Here is an 18,182-nt window from a genome sequence, read left to right as displayed (position 1 = left end):
GATGTAATAAGTCATAAGACTTAATTATGTTTTTTAGTTTGGATTTGGTAAATAAGTCATGAGGCTTAATTGTGATTTACTAATTTATGAGTTTAGTTTTGAACTTTGAATATTTGAATTGTTGAAGTTTATGTTGTATTGTTGTTTATTTGAATTTTGAATTGTTGAAGTCTTGAAGATGAATTTTCAATCTTGAATAAAAACAAGTTATTACTTGAATTCTTGTTCTGTTTGCATAGTTGAATAAAAATAGGTTATGTTTACAAATTATTATTTGAATATGAATCTTGAATAAAAATTGAATAATTGAATAATTGAATTTTTATTATTTTTTAGTCTGGGATCGAAATGGTACCGAACCCGTACCGAACCAGTTTGGTACGGGACGAGATGGTACCATAATCCCAAAACCCCCATCTCGTCCCGTACCGATCCCGAACTCAAATCATAAGATGAGAACGAGATGAGGTAAGTCTCGTCCCCCCTCATCCCGTGCCCACCCCTATCGCCATTTTTCCATAAATTTCCAAATTTTCTTCCAACTTCAATTTTCTTTGAATTTGACACCTCAAATCAATTTCTTAGGCTACTAAAAACATGTTTAAAGTATCTCAATCCATCACCCAACCTTAAACCAACCTAAAAATGAAAATCTCAATTAAGAACATAAAACACCAAAACTGAAAAATTGATAAAATACACCCCAACCCAAATTCTCCTTCAATTCTCATTCATTTTTTAAGTTATTTGGATCATAAGAAAAAGAGAATTAAAAGAAAATTCAGATTGAGGTGTACTTATATCAATTTTGCAGTTTTGGGGTTTCAGTTTATACCTTTCAATTTAAGATTACTTCACATTCACTAATTTCTAATTAAAAAAAATTGTATGCTTTTTTTTTTTTTTTTTGGGAATCCTAAAAGTAAAACAAAGTAAAATTTAGGGCCAATTTGGTATTGTTGTGTGAAAAAACAGCTGTGAGGTAAAACAGCTGGGAAGTAAAGTCAGCTGTAAAGTAAAGCAGCTGAGTGTTTGGTAAAATATGTTTTCAAAAGTGTTGTTAGTGCAAAAAACAGTATCAAAGTGTTTGGTAAATGTTAATGTAAAAATGCTGTGACTGTGTATAATTACAAAAATAGACATGATGCTAAAAGTGTCTTTCACTTATTTGTTTGGTAAAAATAAAATGTTTTTTAATTGTTTTTTAAATTTTTGGCTACAAATTTTTATTAGCATTAATTTTTCTAAGAACATTATTAAATAAGTATGTGTATTATTTTTTTAGATATATTATAATTTTAATCGTGCAAATAAAATATCATAATTAATTATCACAATATAAAATATAACTAACAATGGACATATTTTTTAATTTAAAATAAACAAATTAAAAGTATAGAAATCAATGAGGATATTATGGGTAAAATAAAATATTCATTGTTACTGTGATTCACTGCAACTTTCAAAAACACCTAGAAACCTGCTTTCTGTTTTTGTTGTGGGGAGTTGAGAATTATAAAAAAAAAAAAACAATTTTTAATTTTTTTACCAAACACCAAAACTGTTGTAGGTGATTGAGAATTGTCATCCACAGCAGCTTTTGGGTTTCCCACCGCAATCCCAAACGGGGCCTTACAACCCCTGAATGAAGCAAGTTGCATTGCATCCCAACCGACACCGTTCAAGAACCACCGAAAAATATGAATTTTTCCAACAATAATTTCGACCAATTTCAGCGAAAACAATACCCAATATATATGCCTAAAAAGTCACTTATGCCTACAAAAATATTAGTATGTTGCTTACTAAGTTACTCTTTAACATCTGTCAAAATCCTTTAGTTGGTTGATTCCTAAACCAAGTATGCAGAAGAGCAAATTACATTTTAAGACGTCAACTATACCTCGTTTTTCAACTTAGTACCTCAATTTTAAAAAATTGCATTATCATACCTCAACTTCTATTTCGTGTCAATTTCATACATTTGTTAGAAATGCCGTTATCTATTGATGTGGCATATGCGGACCTCACTGCTAAGCATTTACATGGCTTCTAAAAATAGCCACATGGATGAAAAAGAATAAAAAAACCAATAAAACATTTAAAAAGTAATTAAAAAATCAAATAAAATCTTTTAAAAATCCATGTGGCTATTATTGGAAGCCATGTCAATGCCTAGGTGGGGTCCTATCAAAATTAAAAAAAGAAACAACTGAAAGAAGAATCAAATTACAGTAGTGCTAGACATCTCACATTTTTATACCATAATTTCATACCATCTTATGTGGCAACTTACATGGCATTCATGCATTGGACACTAAAAATTAAAAACAAAAATCTAAAAATAAAAAGAAAAACTTTGTCCAGTAAAATAATGACACGTAAGATGGTATAAAAATATGGTATAAGAATGTGGTAAATATAGCATTATTCATCAAATTAATCCATTGTCGAGGTGAAGATAAGACATGACCAAGGGAAGCTAGGGCATCTGCCATAAAACTGGCCTCTCCAAAAACATGTTGAAAGTTTGAAACTAAATATCCTCGAACGAAGAACATAATTATGATTAATGCAGAACAAAATGTCAAATCTGAAAAGGAAAATGGAAAAAGGGAGAGATAGAGGCAGCACCTGATCTGAGAAAGGAACGCATTATCAGAGAACAATCATCCAAGTAAGAAAAGAAACAAGTGGTCCTTTTACATTATTAGAGAACCATCCCCATAGATAACAACTGCCAAATGACTCTCCAAATCTAGATCTTTTGTCCCCTGAAGAACCCAATCAACAGCCACAAGAGCTGCATTATCTTTTTTTTTTTGTTTTTTTTTTTTAAATAAGACTAGTGCTGCATATATTGCAGCTTTCATCCTTAACGTCTTAAAAAAAAGGCTGACACAGGGGAATCACAATGGCACAGTGATACTCAACCAGCCATGGCCACTGAAAAAGGCTAGCTGCTTGTGCAGGATATTATTAACAGAGCAGGGTTAAAGGACTGACAGCCATTGATATCTTACACACATATTAATACATATACATATATACATATATTTGTTTGTTTTTCTGTATGAATTAATATCTTATAATTTGAAAAATAGATAAAAGTTTGTTGTTTTTCACTCCTTTCCAGAATAGATTAAATTGAACGCCCAATAGAAGCAAGATGTGTGTATATTCTATCTCAAGCAATTATCCAAACCAACCCAAGAACCATAAATTGCAAAACATGGTGGCACCATGGAGAGCAGGCCAACCTCAAGCTGGTCTTCTAATAAGAAAGTATATATAACTAAAGCAGCTATGCAGTGGAGTAGAAGATGAGCAAATGAATTTGTTTTTTCGGCCATTGACAAAGAAATGATTTTAGTCCAGTGAAAAATGAATAGCAGGCTGGGTGAAGACATTGATTAAGGACAAACCTTTTAATATAGTGCCGAAAACTAGCTCCTACCAGTAAGTAGTGCAGCATCAAGGGGCTAAAACTGATTCAATCTCATCGATTTTAACGTACCAACATCATACATTCATACATCCTGGATTCCAACTTTCCCTTGATACAAACTCAACAATTGAGGTACTTCATTTAGATATCTGACCACAAATCTCTCCAAGAAGTGCTTCTCCACCTTGAAGAACACATAACTCAACCCAAATTTTTTATTTATCAATCCCTTCGACAACAAAACTGTAACAACCAAAGACCTTGGGATAATTCTCTTCTCCAAACTGAGACACAAGACCGTCGGGTTTTTCACAATCATTTCTGATGGCCATCCCATCTTGTTCACTAAAAAATCCAATACTTGCATTATTTTCTTCTCCGACATAATCATACACAAAGGATGCTTCCTGTAGGCAGAGCGAACATCATCCTCAGACCAACCCCATCTCCTATAAACTTCATGACTTCGATTCCATATCAACTTACTATTCTTAAATCCCAATGCGCGTAGGGCGAACACCGAAGCTGATTTTTCCAGATTAAATCCCATTTCCCTCACCTCATCCACAACTTCACCAAATTTTTCACGCTTTAGCATCGCAGTCGAGGTACAATGAACTAGAAACACAGAAATGCATGACTGGGGCATACCCAATTTTCTCAAAATCCCAATATTTGGCACCACATTCTTGCAGTGACCTTCCAAGAAAATCCATGGGGAGTTTTTGAAAATAAAAACAACATGTTTGTCAGAAAGCATACTCCTAAGAAAATTATAAGTGGGTATAATACGGTTCTCCAAACTTACTGCCAAAAGGACTGGATTATACGCCAGAACTCTTGCAAGTTCCTTCTTTGAAAGCCCAGTACAGCTAAAAAACTCAATCTTGGGCAAAAGGGTTTTCTCCGGGTAGACTAAAAGAACTCTTGGGTATAACTTGACAAACTTTGAAATCTGGGTTTCAGAGAGCCCACCACGGTTTCGCAGAAGGCCCAAAACGGAGTCTGCTCTTTTCTGGGATTGCAGCTTCACCCTCTTGGAAGCTGAAACTGCATCTCCTGGAGACAACCCACATGAGTTTATGAGGTAAGTGACTGTGAAACTGTGTTGGTTTGCTGAGGTTTCTGAGGTGGTGATGGGTCTGTGAAGAAGGAACTGATTTTGAAGAGAAAAATGTGAGGAGGGGCTTAGATCTCCAACAACAATTCTTTGAATTTTGGAAAAAGTAAACGTACAAGAAGATATTGAATTACCCAATCTGAGAATCTTCAAGTTGTAGAAGAGCGGTACCATGTTAGATGTCGATATTGGAAAGTCCAAAACCCTAGAAAGTCTCCAGTAAACTGGGTTTTAGGCTTTTAGCGCTCTTCAAGTGGATTCTTTCTTGAATTTTGAAGTGGTTGACGAGAGTATTCTTTTCTTTTCTTTTTTATTTCTTTTGACTATTATGAAATGAAATGAAATGTTTTAAGTTTTAACATTTTCATTCCAATGTTTGGAATAAATTAGGAATCGAGACTAGGAAATAATTTACCCATTTTTATTCTAGTTCTAGCTTTTGAGTTTGGACAATGATCTGAATAGATCAAGATTTTTAACTTTTTTTTTTCAATTTAAGCACTTCAAAACCGTATTCCATTTTTGTAGTTTATGCTAAATTTTTATTTTTGTAGCTATATTTTTTATTTTGATCTTGTATTTTACAAATTTTTACAATTCAAGAAGAATGAGTATTCTGTCAATTAAGGGCTCGTTTGGCACTGCTTCTGGGAGGGTCAAAAGCGTTTTTAAAATAATAAAAGCACTTATTTTTAAAAAAAATGATGTTTGGCAAAAAAAAGAGAAGTGCTTTAAACCAATTAAATAAGCACTTAAAGTGGTTTTGGAAGAAGCACATGGGAGGTGCTTCCTCCTAGAAGTGCTGCCAATAAAAAACACGGGAAGCACTTGGGCTGGTTTTAATGAATTTTTCAAGCTTCCAAATATATCCCTATTTACTTGAACAAATGCCCAAATAACCCTCATATATCAAAACCCCAGCAAAAACCCTCTTTATTTTTTTTTACGAGGGAAGCATTCCAGTTTCGCGGGAAAAAAACAAAAGGCCAAAGGCCCATCATGTTCCATGAAAACCCTTTCTCTCATATAAGAAAAAATTGCAGTTGCCTTCAGGCTTTTCTCTCGGTGCCGATCTCCATCCCTCTCATGTCAATATCTCTCCATCTTCAAGAATTTCTTTTAGATACCTTGCCCCTAAGAGCTTGAAGACAGAAGTAGTCATCTCTGCTGTGTTCGAGGCATTGCGTGTAAGTTTCCTGATTTTGATGCTTTGATATGCAATGGGAGGGTTGCTGTTTGTAACTTGGATTCTTTTGTCCTTGATGATATATGTACGCTGCAAAACCAATCATTCAATGATATAAATATAATTTGTTTCTTCAAACTTGAGCAGTTCTTTTCTTGTACCTAGTACTAGTAGCTTATATCTTACTTTGAAGGTAAAGGGTGGGGTCTTAAAGGGTGCATCGAGAACCTTCTTTTTATATAAATGTTAATGGTATGTATTGCAGTCAAGTGAAACGTGCATAATTCCTCTGGGGGAAAAACTAAACTATTAAAGCCTTGTGCTATTTATGTTCTCACACAATCGTCACACACTCTCTCTCCCGCTCTCTCTCTGATGAATATGAATATCATTTTTTTAAAAAAAATTTCCTGTGATTTTCTGCAAATTTGAAGAAATATTTTGATTCATAATTTTCAAGCTATCAGTTTCGCATTCAACATGTATTTTGACTCCCCCACTTTTTTTGTGTTGTCCTTTGATCCCCCGTGAATATATATTTGCATATGGATGTGAATTCCTGCATGCTTTGGTTTATCATCATTTCTGTATGTTTGTCCTAGCAGTTTGATCATAGACTATTCATTCATTCATTCTATTTAACTCTTGGGTTAAAATTATGGTTAAAGCTAGCTAGGAGTTGATGATGGTAATAGAAAGATCAAGGTGGATATCACAGATTTTCACATTCTTCTTACTTATTTGACCATGCATAATTAAATGGCTTAGGTGTCTTGCTTTAGAGGAAAAAGATGCAGATATGCTATCAAAAGTTATTCCTTAGTGGGGTGTTAGAAGTTAGAAAGAAGTTAGAATTCAGGTTGTGGTAAATGCATTCTAACAGGGGACTAAAATTACTCCCCAATGGAGTGTTAACTTTCAATCAATATATTACAGGGTTGGGCTGTAGAGTCAAAATACCATTTGTTAAAGGGTTGTAAATGCTCTTAATATTATATAGTTGTCTATGAAAGTACAGTGCTAATGCTTTTGAGGATGCTATATATCATCTATAGCTTTGTTAATTTGGAAAATGAAATATATTATTTAACTGTTGATATTTTTTTTATTAATTACCATAAGTGCTGGAATTTTACTTTCTTATTTGTTACTCTTCATTTTAGGGATTTTTTCTCATAGGAAACTTGGCCTGGGGGATTACATGCAGCAAGTTAATTACATAACTTCCAAAGAACATTACAAGTAAGTTCCTACATCCTGCTTTATATACACCTACAAATGAAACTTATTTTCTTTATAAATTCCAATAAAACATTTTATCTTGGGAAAGCTTCACTGGATCTAGATAAGAACAAACATTGCAATTTGGTGACTTCTTTGAAACATTGCAATTTTATCTCGTCTTATCTTGTGTGCATATGTTGGTGACTTCTTTGAAATTTTTCTTCATTTGTTTTTCTTGCTAAATAGAAATGTCTAAGAATATAGTTAAGCCATCACAAGATGAATCTATGGAAGAAAATGAGAAACATGGAAAGGCACATTGGGATGATGCTGCTGTTGATGCATTTGTCAAAATTTGTGTTGATGAGACATTAGCTGGAAATCGCAAATGTGGTCATTTTAGTAAGCTTGGATGGAAAAATGTTATTAAAAAATTTAATGATCTTACTCAAAGGACCTACACCTTTAAACAACTCAAGAACAAATGGACTGCTCTCAAGAAAGAATGGCAAATATGGATATCTTTGGTTGGAAAAGAGACTAGCTTAGGGTGGGATCATGCGAAGCAAACTATCAAGGCTACTGACGAATGGTGGGACAAAAAATTAAAGGTGAATTTGTTATCTTTGTTACAACTAAATTAGTTCTTAAACCAAATACTTAATTTATAGTTTTGCATGAATTTTATTAATTTTAGTTCATATTATTGTAAGAGAATCCTGATGCCGGAAAATTTCGAAAAAATGGATTGAGGAATGCTGATCAATTAGACATTTTGTTTAAAGATATTGCTGTTACAGGTGAATGTGCTTGGGCATCCTCGCAAGGTTTAGGGGCACATGATGTTGACAATGATCTTATGTCGGGCGCGAGAGGATTGCAAATCATCTTATGTCGGGTTGATACTAGTGATAAATTTCATTGTCATTAGCAAATTCATTTTCTTTCAACAATCGTTTTACAATTTGATTTGTTATAATTTTTAACGTATTATCTTTTATTTTTATTTTAGAAATCTTAAATTTTTATTTAATATATTTTCATTCAATTTTTTTTATTTATGATGATAAATAATTTAAAAAATAAAATAAAAGCACTTTTTCTTTAGGCAACCAAACATCAACAAAAACACTTTTGTACAGTATAAAAGCACTTCTATGTTAATAGCTAAACGACAAACTGCTTATGTATAAAAGTGCTACCAGTAAGAAGTGCTACTGGCAAAAGCGCTACAACACAAAAGCGCTTCCTAAGAAGCAGTGCCAAACGGACCCTAAGTGGTTTATCCTTGAATTGCTAACAGTGTATAAAGTATATGGCCAAAATTCAACAATTTAGACTAAAAACACAAAAAATTTGACAAATTAATAAAAAAAAAATAATTCTAACATGTCTTCAAATTGCAACTAGTTTATAAAATATATGACAAAAATAAAAACAATTGAAATATAGGAATGAAAATGAAGCTTGACCGAAATTACAGAGATTGAAAAGTGAAATTTGGCATTTCTTTTTCTATTCAAAACTAGGGGGAGCATCAACCCGTCCGAGCCGACACTCCAACCAGCCCACCGTAAAATCGAAGCCGACCCAACCAGATAGATGCCAACTCGGGCTCGGTGTTCCGTCCTCCACCAATCGTTGGCACCCGAGCAGACCTGAGAGAGAGAGAGAGAGAGAGTGGCCGAAGTGCCATTTTTTATGGTGAGACAGAGAAAGATAAAGAGAGTGTAGCAAACTGTCATTTTTTCCAGCAAGAGAAAGAGAGAGAGTGGCAATGGGTGTCATTCTTTTCGGCGAGAGAGAGAGAGAGTGACAGTAGCTGCCATATTTTTCGGCGAGAGAGAGAGAGAGAGAGAGAGAGAGAGAGAGAGAGAGAGAGAAGCCTTGTCAGCTTAACCCATCCTTGATCGCCAACTCGATGGACGCCAATCTGCTCCGACCGATGGCTATGCAAGGCAGTGACAGGTTGAGCCCCAAGCCAACCGTCGCCCACCCCTATTCAAAACCCACATGTTTCACGTTTTTACTTAATGGTGCGTTTGGATGAAGTAGTTTGAAACTACTAAGGAATTCACAAATGACGGAATTAAAAATGACGTGATTTAAAATTCTAGAATTTGTAAATTCTCTTGTTTGGATAAATGCAATCGTAATAGAATTTAAATACGAAATTTATAGTAGTTTTATAAAAGAGTGATAGTGATGGTGATGGTGACAACAATAAAAATGATGCTTGTGGTGAGTTGACGATGGTAGTAGGGGTGATGGCTCACGAGCGGTGGGAGAAATGGTTGTGGCAAAAATTGGAGTATTGGAGGTGGCGGCAGCGGTGACATTGGCGGTGGTGGTGGCGACGGCGACAGCGATAGCGATGGTGGTGGTGATGGCACTGGTGATGGAGGCGGCGACGGCGGTGTCAGTGTCGGTGGTGGTGGTGGTGGCGGTGTCAGTGATGGTAACAGTGGCGGCGATGGTGGTGGCAGTAGTGGCGGCTGTGGTGGTGGCGGCGGAGGTGGTGTTGGTGGTGGTGGCAGCGGGCGGTGGTAGTGGTGGTGGCGGTGTCGGTGGTGGTGGTGGTGACGGTGGCGGCGGTGGCGGTCGTAGTGGTGGCAGAGGTGGTGGTGGCGGCGGAGGTGGAGTCGGTGGTTATGGTGGTGATGGTGGCGGCGGAGGTGGCGGTGGCGGTGGTAGTGGTGGTGACGGTGGTGGTGGTGGTGGTAACGGCGGCATGGTTGTAGTGGTGGTAGTATTGTAATTAATTGGCAAGGTGATGGGTGGACACGACTTTAAAAAAAAAAAAAATTGAAATTTTGAAAATGACACCAATTTAGGTGGAATTTAAACTTGGAATTTACAGCCTTCAAATCTCAAGTTTTTTTTCCACATAAAATTTACAAAATTTTATAATTATGGACCCAAACAAGGAAATTAGAGCATGTAATTTCTTAAATGCTGAGTTTTGTTTAAATTCCAAGTTTTTTTTCTCCATCCAAACACACCATAAATGTTTTTAAACAACTTTGTATAAAGAGTGCATACATGTGAAATTTTGCTCTATGTTTCATACTCAATTATATTTTATTGTTTAACTTTATTTTTTCATTGCGGAAGCATGGTTTTATTGAAACTCAGAGAGGTTACAAATTAACTTGGAAATGAGTCTTGAACGATGAAGGAACCTCACCAACCCAAGACATACATCCAAAGCATGATAGCGCAAATTGAGCCACATTGTGAGCAACAAAATTATAAGAATATATTAGCATCTGACTCCAAAATGATAGAATCATACGACACATTTAACACACAATTAATTTAGCCACTCATGTGGTTAAGAAAACAAATCCATGCACTTCAATTTATTCGTTTATAAAAAAATAAAAAAACTATAAGAATATGTTCCTAAATTCATGCCTCAAATTATAGAAGATGAAATTGAATATGATATTGTTTAATATGAGCATCTAATAAAACAAAAGGCAAAAATTTTAACAAAATGAAATGAATTTTAGGACTTGTTGCAAGTCATTATATGATATGCATTTTGTGAGGATATTAACTTTTATTTTGTGTCAAAGAGATACATTATGTCATGCCCATTACAATATCCGTCGAAAGTTGATCATGTGCCACATATGCGATCAATTTTTAGAGGCACAGTCATCACTTCAAATGACATATTGTTTTTGTATATAAATTTAAGAAATTGTTATAACAATATCAACAAACTAAAATCGAGAAAAAAAGTTTATTATAGCAACAATTTGTGAACTTTACCTCGAGTTTCACTTGAGTTCGTAAACTTTTCTCTTAGATTCTTTAGTCTACAAAATTTTTCACGTTACTCATTTCAATTCACTTCATCAAATTTTTTCCAAATTTTTCGTCAAGTATTTGCACGTAACAAGCATATGATTGATTTTTAAAGGAAAAAAGCGCTAAATTTGAGGTCCATGTCACGTGCAAATATATATGACAAGTTTTCGGACTTAATAATTTAAAGGGAAAAATTTACAAACAGGACACATACTTTGATAGTTGTTTCAGTTCAGAACATTAATTTTGATTCGTATTAATGAAGTACACATACTTTTATTTTATGTCAATTAAAGATCTTGTTTTATCTCAACTTTGACCCGACATTGGACCTATCAAAACTCCACCAAACTTAGCAAACTTATATTTGGTTTAAAGCTATGCATCTCCTCTTTACAACCATATAAAAATCACTCAAATCGAACATCTACAACTCCAGATAATTGGCCAAAAAGTAGGGTACCCGAAATTGTCCAATCGGACTTTTGAGAAAAAATTTAGAAAATCGGATAGTTTCGAGTATCCTACTTTTGGGCTGATTATCTGGAGTTGTAGAAATCCAATTTGAGTGATTTTTATATTGTTGTAAAGATGAGATAGCATATCTTTAAACTCAGTATAATTTTTCTGAATTTAATGGAGTTTTGATGGGTCCAATGTCGGGCCAAAGTTGAGATAAAAACTAAAAAAAAAAAAAAATAAGTCCTTAATTGACACAAAATGAAAGTATGTGTCCTTCATTAACACAAAGCAAAATTAATATTCTGAAATAAAACAACCATCAAAGTATGTGTTCTGTTTGTAAATTTTTTCCTAATTTAAAAATAAAATTTACCTCTGAAACTTGAGATGAAGTTAGAGGATAGTTGGTATAAACCGTGTAATTAAGCCTTGGCCAAAAAGAAAAATCATATGTTAACTTGTGAGTAGGCCACGTCATGAGGTAAGAGGAGCAGAGCCAAGCATTATGTCTTTTTTTTTTTTTTTTTTTAATTTATTACTCTTCAAAAAACTCGCACTAACAGCCATCCCCTGCTCTACTTTGCTTCACTTCTTCCTCCTACTTTGCTCTCCCTCTCCTCTCCTCTCCATATCCAATTGTTGATCTCCCTTTGCCGTCAGCCACTCAGCTACCGTCCGGCCGCTCTTGGTCGTCGTCACCGCAAGGGCTCCATAGTCAGTACTATTATTTCTCATCTTAGATTGAATGGGCAACTTGGTTTATTGGTGTTTTTGGGTATTTTGATTCATTGAATTTGATGGGTAATGTTACAAATTAGTACTTGTTTGTGGATAAACCCACACCGATCCAACAGTCAATCATGGCTGGACACGTGGCCAATCAGATCCAACTTCGGTGTTTGACTTCTCAGTGGTCAAACTTTGACCTCCACATCATCACGCAGCTCGGCACTTCCTCTGTCAGCTCAGATCGGATCATCAAACCGAGCCCTTCGTGCCCGGTCCGACCCGAACCGAGGATCTTCTAAAGGATTGAGTGTTCATCTTTCCTTGGTTATCCCGGTTCGGCTCGGCTCGGCTCGGTGCTGAGGGAACATCTTTTCGGACTCTAGTCACAACCAGCTATGACTCGGAGGGATCACTACTTTCTGGATCGGTTCGGTTCGAAAGTCCATGTCCGGTCCAATCACACATGGACTTCATGTGCACGCATAAGGACATGTGTTCGGGTCGGCTTGGATTCCCGCCGCCATTCCAAGGAAGATCACGTTGGGACGAACCGCCATACTTAAATGCACCTGACAGGATCTTCTGACAGATGAGACTTCCCAGCTCACATTTATGACTATTAAGGCAGTTCACCTGAACCTTTCATACTTGAATTGAATGCAAAGGAGATGGGTAGCTGTGCATGCCACTGTTCACGACCGAACGTGTGGATCTTTCTCAACCAGCCAACCACATGCAGGTAACTTACTCATCACAATTTCCTTTGCCTATATATACCAACTCATATACACAAAATCACCTAGTTATCTATCACCAGCAAACACTTACACAAAAACTTCCACTCACCCAAGAGTATACCCAACTTGCTGAGAATAAACCCAGAACATTTACCTTATTCTTCCTATTCTCCCAAGTTCATCCCTTTTTCTTCCTCACTTACATTCAAACACCACCAGATACACATCACTGACTTTATCATCGGAGCGTATTTGGCTGGTACCACATCGGTCCATCTCCTTTGATCTTGTGTTCGTTTGCAGGAAGATTTCACGTCATCATCCAGCAAGGCTTCAGATCAGTCAGGTCACCATTTCTAAGTTGTTGCATCTATCTTACGAAAATTTGCATCAACAGTACTCTTGCTTTGGCTCTGCGGCTCTGCCTCTTCAACTCCCATTTCGGTACGCTACAGCCTCTCAACCTCCCTGTTTTTTCTTCTCTCCATTTATATTCGACCATAGTGTTAGCTTGCTTTTATTTTAAATATGATTCTGATTATTTTTAATGGATTAATTATCTCCAAGTTAATTTTAATTTCCATTATGATTTCCCATATGGGTTTCCATTTTGAATTTCCTATCTTGAATTTTCATTCCTCTTAGAGGACCTGCGTTTATTTTTTTATTTTTTATTTTATATATATGAGAGACCTATTGGGTGAAATTTAGCAGCTGCTTGATTCTTAGATTAAGTCATCGATATTGATGCCTGTACTTTTGCGTTATGAGTTTGAATAGGCTAATGCACATCATTATCATGCTAAGTGTTTCTCTGTGCGACAAGCTTGTGGTGTTACCTACACTTGAGTATAAGAATGAGGTTTCATTTGGGTGTATAAGGGGCTCTTGCGACTATTAATTAGCTTTTATATGTTATGCAGCAATTAATAAGAGGTTAATTATTCTTGGCCATTTGCATAGGTAATAAAGATACTTTGATTTATAATTAAGTTAAAGATACTTGGCCATTTGCATTGGTTGTGCTATGGTCATTATTATTTATTTTTCAGGCAAATGTTTCTTCCTAAATCTGTCTTCATGAATCAGTGTTAGTATTGAGATTTACGGCTTAAAGATGCATAGTAAGTGATCACATCCAAGTGACAATTTAATGTAGTAGTTTGAATGTACAGAGCACAAAATGACAACTCTGACCACTTTACAATCTTATTGTATACATTTTCAGGATTAATGTGTAGATTTGATTTATTTTGTCCAAAGGATAAAGTTCTGCTTTTGCTAATTTTTCTGTGTATTTTATTTTTTTAACTTTGTATTTGAGAGTGTGATATTTGATTAGTTCCTTCTGGTTGACATAGGCAGTACATGATTCATTGAGGTGTCCCTACATTTGGTTTTTGAATAGATGATCTGCTCCCTTTATTTTTGGCTTTTGCTTTGAGCCTTCATAATACTTCTATTCCAATCAGCTCTTAAAGAAATTCTTGTATATGTTGCTGTGTGTATGTGTGTTTCCATATAAATGGTTAAAATTTGTGCACTTGCAGTTAGTTTAGGAAGGACTTGGGCTTGAGGGGGAGTCTCTGTGGAAACTGGAAGGGGTACTATCAATATAACTCAGACAGAAATTTTCATTAGACCACATGAAATTTTAATGTCGGATTACTCATAATCTTATCCAAAGCATATAAATTTCACCAAAACTCATTCCAGACAGTGATGAAAACTCAGACAGACCCAAAGACATGAGCTCGCAGTCACAGTTCTTGTCCCTCACACCTTTGCTCCCCATAACCAACACCAAAACACCACCACCACCACCACCACCAACTTCCTCTAGACTACGCCCTCCAATCTCACCCCCACCAACAACATTTCACACCCTTTCCCAAAGAACCCACATTCCTTCTCATGTCTACAAGCACCCTTCAGCTGTACTCCTCGAGCTCTGCACTTCCATGAAAGAACTCCACCAAATCCTCCCTCACATAATCAAGAACAGCCTCTGCAACGAGCACTTGTTCCAGACCAAGCTTGTCAGCTTGTTCTCTAAATATGGCTGCCCCAATGAGGCCGCTCGGGTTTTCGACGCCGTTGGAGACAAACTCGACGTTTTCTACCACACTTTGCTTAAAGGGTATGCCAAGAACTCGCCCTTAGGTGATGCGCTGTCGTTCTTTTGTCGAATGAAGTATGACGGTGTTAGGCCTGTTGTGTATAATTTTACTTATTTGTTGAAAGCTTGTGGTGACAATGCTGACCTTCGGAGGGGGAAGGAGATTCATGCGCAGCTAATAGCTAATGGGTTTGCGATGAATTTGTTTGCAATGACTGGGGTTGTGAATATGTATGCCAAGTGTAGGCAGATTCATGAAGCGTATAAGATGTTTGATAGAATGCCTGAAAGGGACTTGGTTTCTTGGAATACAATTATTGCAGGTTATGCGCAAAATGGGTTGGCGAAGATAGCTATGGAGTTGATTGTACGGATGCAGGAGGAAGGCCAGAGGCCTGACTCGATCACATTGGTCACCGTTTTGCCTGCTGTTGCAGATTTTGGCTCTTTGATAATTGGGAAGTCAATTCATGCGTATGGTATAAGAGCCAGTTTTGAATCACTTGTAAACATTTCTACCGCCCTTGTAGACATGTATTCGAAATGTGGGTCGGTGGGGACTGCTAGGTTGATTTTCGATAGCATGAATCACAAGACTGTTGTTTCCTGGAATTCCATGATAGACGGGTATGTACAAAATGAAGATGCCAGGGAAGCAATGGCAATTTTCCAGCAGATGTTGGATGAAGGCTTTGTGCCAACAAATGTTACTATAATGGGGGCGTTACATGCTTGTGCTGATTTGGGAGATCTTGAGCGGGGAATGTTCATACATAAATTATTGGATCAACTGAATCTCAGATATGATGTTTCAGTAATGAACTCTTTGATATCCATGTATTCCAAGTGTAAGAGAGTTGATATCGCTGCAAAAATATTTAGAAACTTGCAATGTAAGACCCTCGTCTCATGGAATGCCATGATATTGGGTTATGCACAGAATAGACGAGTCAGTGAGGCTTTAAACCACTTTTGCGAGATGCAATCTGAAAATATAAAACCAGATTCATTTACCATGGTGAGTGTGATTCCTGCTCTTGCCGAGTTATCTGTTACACGCCAGGCTAAGTGGATTCATGGACTTGTTATTAGAACTTGTTTTGAGAAAAATATTTTTGTTATGACTGCTCTTGTTGATATGTATGCAAAATGTGGAGCTATCCACACTGCAAGAAAACTCTTTGACATGATGGCTGAGCGGCATGTGACAACATGGAACACTATGATTGATGGATATGGAACAAATGGGCTTGGAAAAGCTGCTGTAGATCTGTTCAATGAAATGAAAAAGGGAACAATAAAGCCAAATGATATTACATTCCTATGTGTGATCTCTGCTTGCAGTCACTCAGGTTTGGTGGAAGAGGGTCTCCAATACTTTGCAAGCATGAAAGAAGATTATGGCTTGGAGCCTGCAATAGATCACTATGGGGCCATGGTTGATCTTCTTGGTCGAGCAGGCCGGCTAAATGAGGCTTGGGATTTTATTCAAAAGATGCCAATGGAGCCTGGTATTAGTGTCTTCGGTGCCATGTTGGGGGCTTGCAGAATTCATAAAAATGTCGAGTTGGGGGAAAAGGCAGCAGACAGGATATTTGAGTTAAACCCTGATGAAGGTGGGTACCACGTTTTGCTTGCTAACATATATTCTACAGCTTCATTGTGGGACAAAGTGGCCAAAGTGCGAAAAATAATGGCGAAGGAAGGGCTGCAGAAAACTCCAGGCTGCAGTTTAGTGGATTTAAGGAATGAGGTTCACACTTTCTATTCTGGAAGCACAAGCCATCCTCAATCCAAAAGAATATATACTTTTCTGGAGACATTGGGAGATGAGATCAAGGCTGCTGGTTATGTGCCGGACACCAATTCAATTCATGATGTGGAAGATGATGTTAAGGAGCAGTTGCTCAATAGCCATAGTGAGAAGCTGGCCATTGCATTTGGACTCTTAAACACTACCCCCGGTACAACAATACACATCCGGAAGAATCTACGAGTTTGTGGTGATTGCCATAACGCAACCAAGTACATTTCACTTGTAACAGGAAGGGAAATCATAGTGCGTGATATGCATCGGTTCCATCATTTCAAGAATGGAACCTGTTCTTGTGGAGATTACTGGTGATTTGATCTTTGTACAATTTTTAATTCCTGGGAGCTGTGTACTATCCTCTGTTGTACGATTTTCGGGGATGGGGCCTTAGGTGTTGATTCACAAGGTTTTGATTCTTTTTCCTTGTTTTTTAATATAATTCTTTTAATATTTTAACAGGTCATGGTTCTTATAAAATCATGCAGATACTGATGCTGATGTATATTGCAATTGCTGCATACTTACAGAATGTCATGAGATTATTGAATTTAGATCATTCTAAATTTCATCCTTTGTGTTTTCCTTCCCATGATATTTTGTAATGCTTTATAATTCTTGTCAAGTATCTGTAACAGATGCATTACAAATTTTTCTTTTTGGAGTTACTTTCCATTTAGCAGTTTTACACTTTCTTCCCACCATGCAATAGTAGTTCCTTAATTGATAGTTGCTTAAGTCAAGACCAGTCTGGGTAGATGAAGGTTTGAATTTTCGATATATTTCATTGATTGTTCGATGTATATATTTATACACAAGGTAAAGCATATCTCCAAAAAAGTTTCAAACTTAACTATACAATGATGAGATGATTGATCTCAATGTTGAGATTATCAGAAGGTTATATTGATACTTAAGGAAGATAAGATAACAAGTTTATCATTCCCTCGCAATCTTGGTGGTCCTGGACGGGATAAGTTGGATTTGAGATATTAGAACCATTGTTTATGAAAGTTCTTGGTAAGGAATTCGGTCGTTTGGTCATCAATTGCAACAAATTGCACACGATGAGTTCCTGAGGCGAGCCGTTCGCAAACAAATTGATAATCGAACTCTATAGAGTGTGATTGAGAAGTGAACAAGCTGACGAGTTGAAGATAAAGTCAAGACCATTGAATCTACTATGGACACTCACACAAATATGCTCCAACTCCAGCACAGGTCAGCCACTGCAGAACTGTGATTGTTATTTTATTTGTTGTTATTGACAGAAACTATAAATACCATTATGAGAGAATATTTAGTTTTATTTCTACCACTGTACATGACGAAGTTTTTGAAGATGATAAGCAAGCCATATTCTTTCAGCACAAGCAAGAGATGTTGGTTGCTTCTTGGAGCTCCAAGAGACAAGAAAATGCCTCAAGAAAACAAGCGCCCCATTGGTAAAGCTTTGCAATTACAAAACTGTTTAGAAAATAGTTGTGTATAACGAAAGCCATAAACTAAATTTATATTTTTGGTACTA

At 36.5% G+C, this 18,182-nt stretch overlaps 3 protein-coding genes across 3 annotated transcripts; 2 read left to right on the top strand and 1 right to left on the bottom strand.

Annotated features, from left to right (window-relative positions):
- Positions 1-2,473: 2,473 nt before the first annotated feature.
- On the bottom strand, positions 2,474-4,833 carry LOC147291586 (uncharacterized). Its single transcript, XM_086236394.1, has 2 exons — positions 4,703-4,833; positions 2,474-4,507 (listed from the first exon to the last, which is right to left on the bottom strand). Exons 1-2 carry the CDS (start codon positions 4,740-4,742, stop codon positions 3,531-3,533), a joined length of 1,017 nt encoding a protein of 338 aa, XP_086092520.1. The 5' UTR covers positions 4,743-4,833; the 3' UTR covers positions 2,474-3,530.
- Positions 4,834-7,226: 2,393 nt separating this feature from the next.
- Positions 7,227-7,811, top strand: LOC147291585 (L10-interacting MYB domain-containing protein-like). Its single transcript, XM_086235981.1, has 2 exons — positions 7,227-7,589; positions 7,779-7,811. Exons 1-2 carry the CDS (start codon positions 7,227-7,229, stop codon positions 7,809-7,811), a joined length of 396 nt encoding a protein of 131 aa, XP_086092107.1.
- A 5,309-nt stretch (positions 7,812-13,120) lies between these two features.
- Positions 13,121-17,206, top strand: CRR22 (Pentatricopeptide repeat (PPR) superfamily protein). Its single transcript, XM_086237085.1, has 2 exons — positions 13,121-13,169; positions 14,276-17,206. Exon 2 carries the CDS (start codon positions 14,474-14,476, stop codon positions 16,967-16,969), a length of 2,496 nt encoding a protein of 831 aa, XP_086093211.1. The 5' UTR covers positions 13,121-13,169; positions 14,276-14,473; the 3' UTR covers positions 16,970-17,206.
- Positions 17,207-18,182: the final 976 nt, after the last annotated feature.

This window comes from Dryas octopetala, chromosome 3 (assembly GCF_963921425.1).
Source record: "Dryas octopetala chromosome 3, drDryOcto1.1, whole genome shotgun sequence".
NCBI classification, from domain to species: Eukaryota; Viridiplantae; Streptophyta; class Magnoliopsida; order Rosales; family Rosaceae; genus Dryas; species Dryas octopetala.
This window is presented reverse-complemented; position numbering and strand designations above follow the sequence as displayed.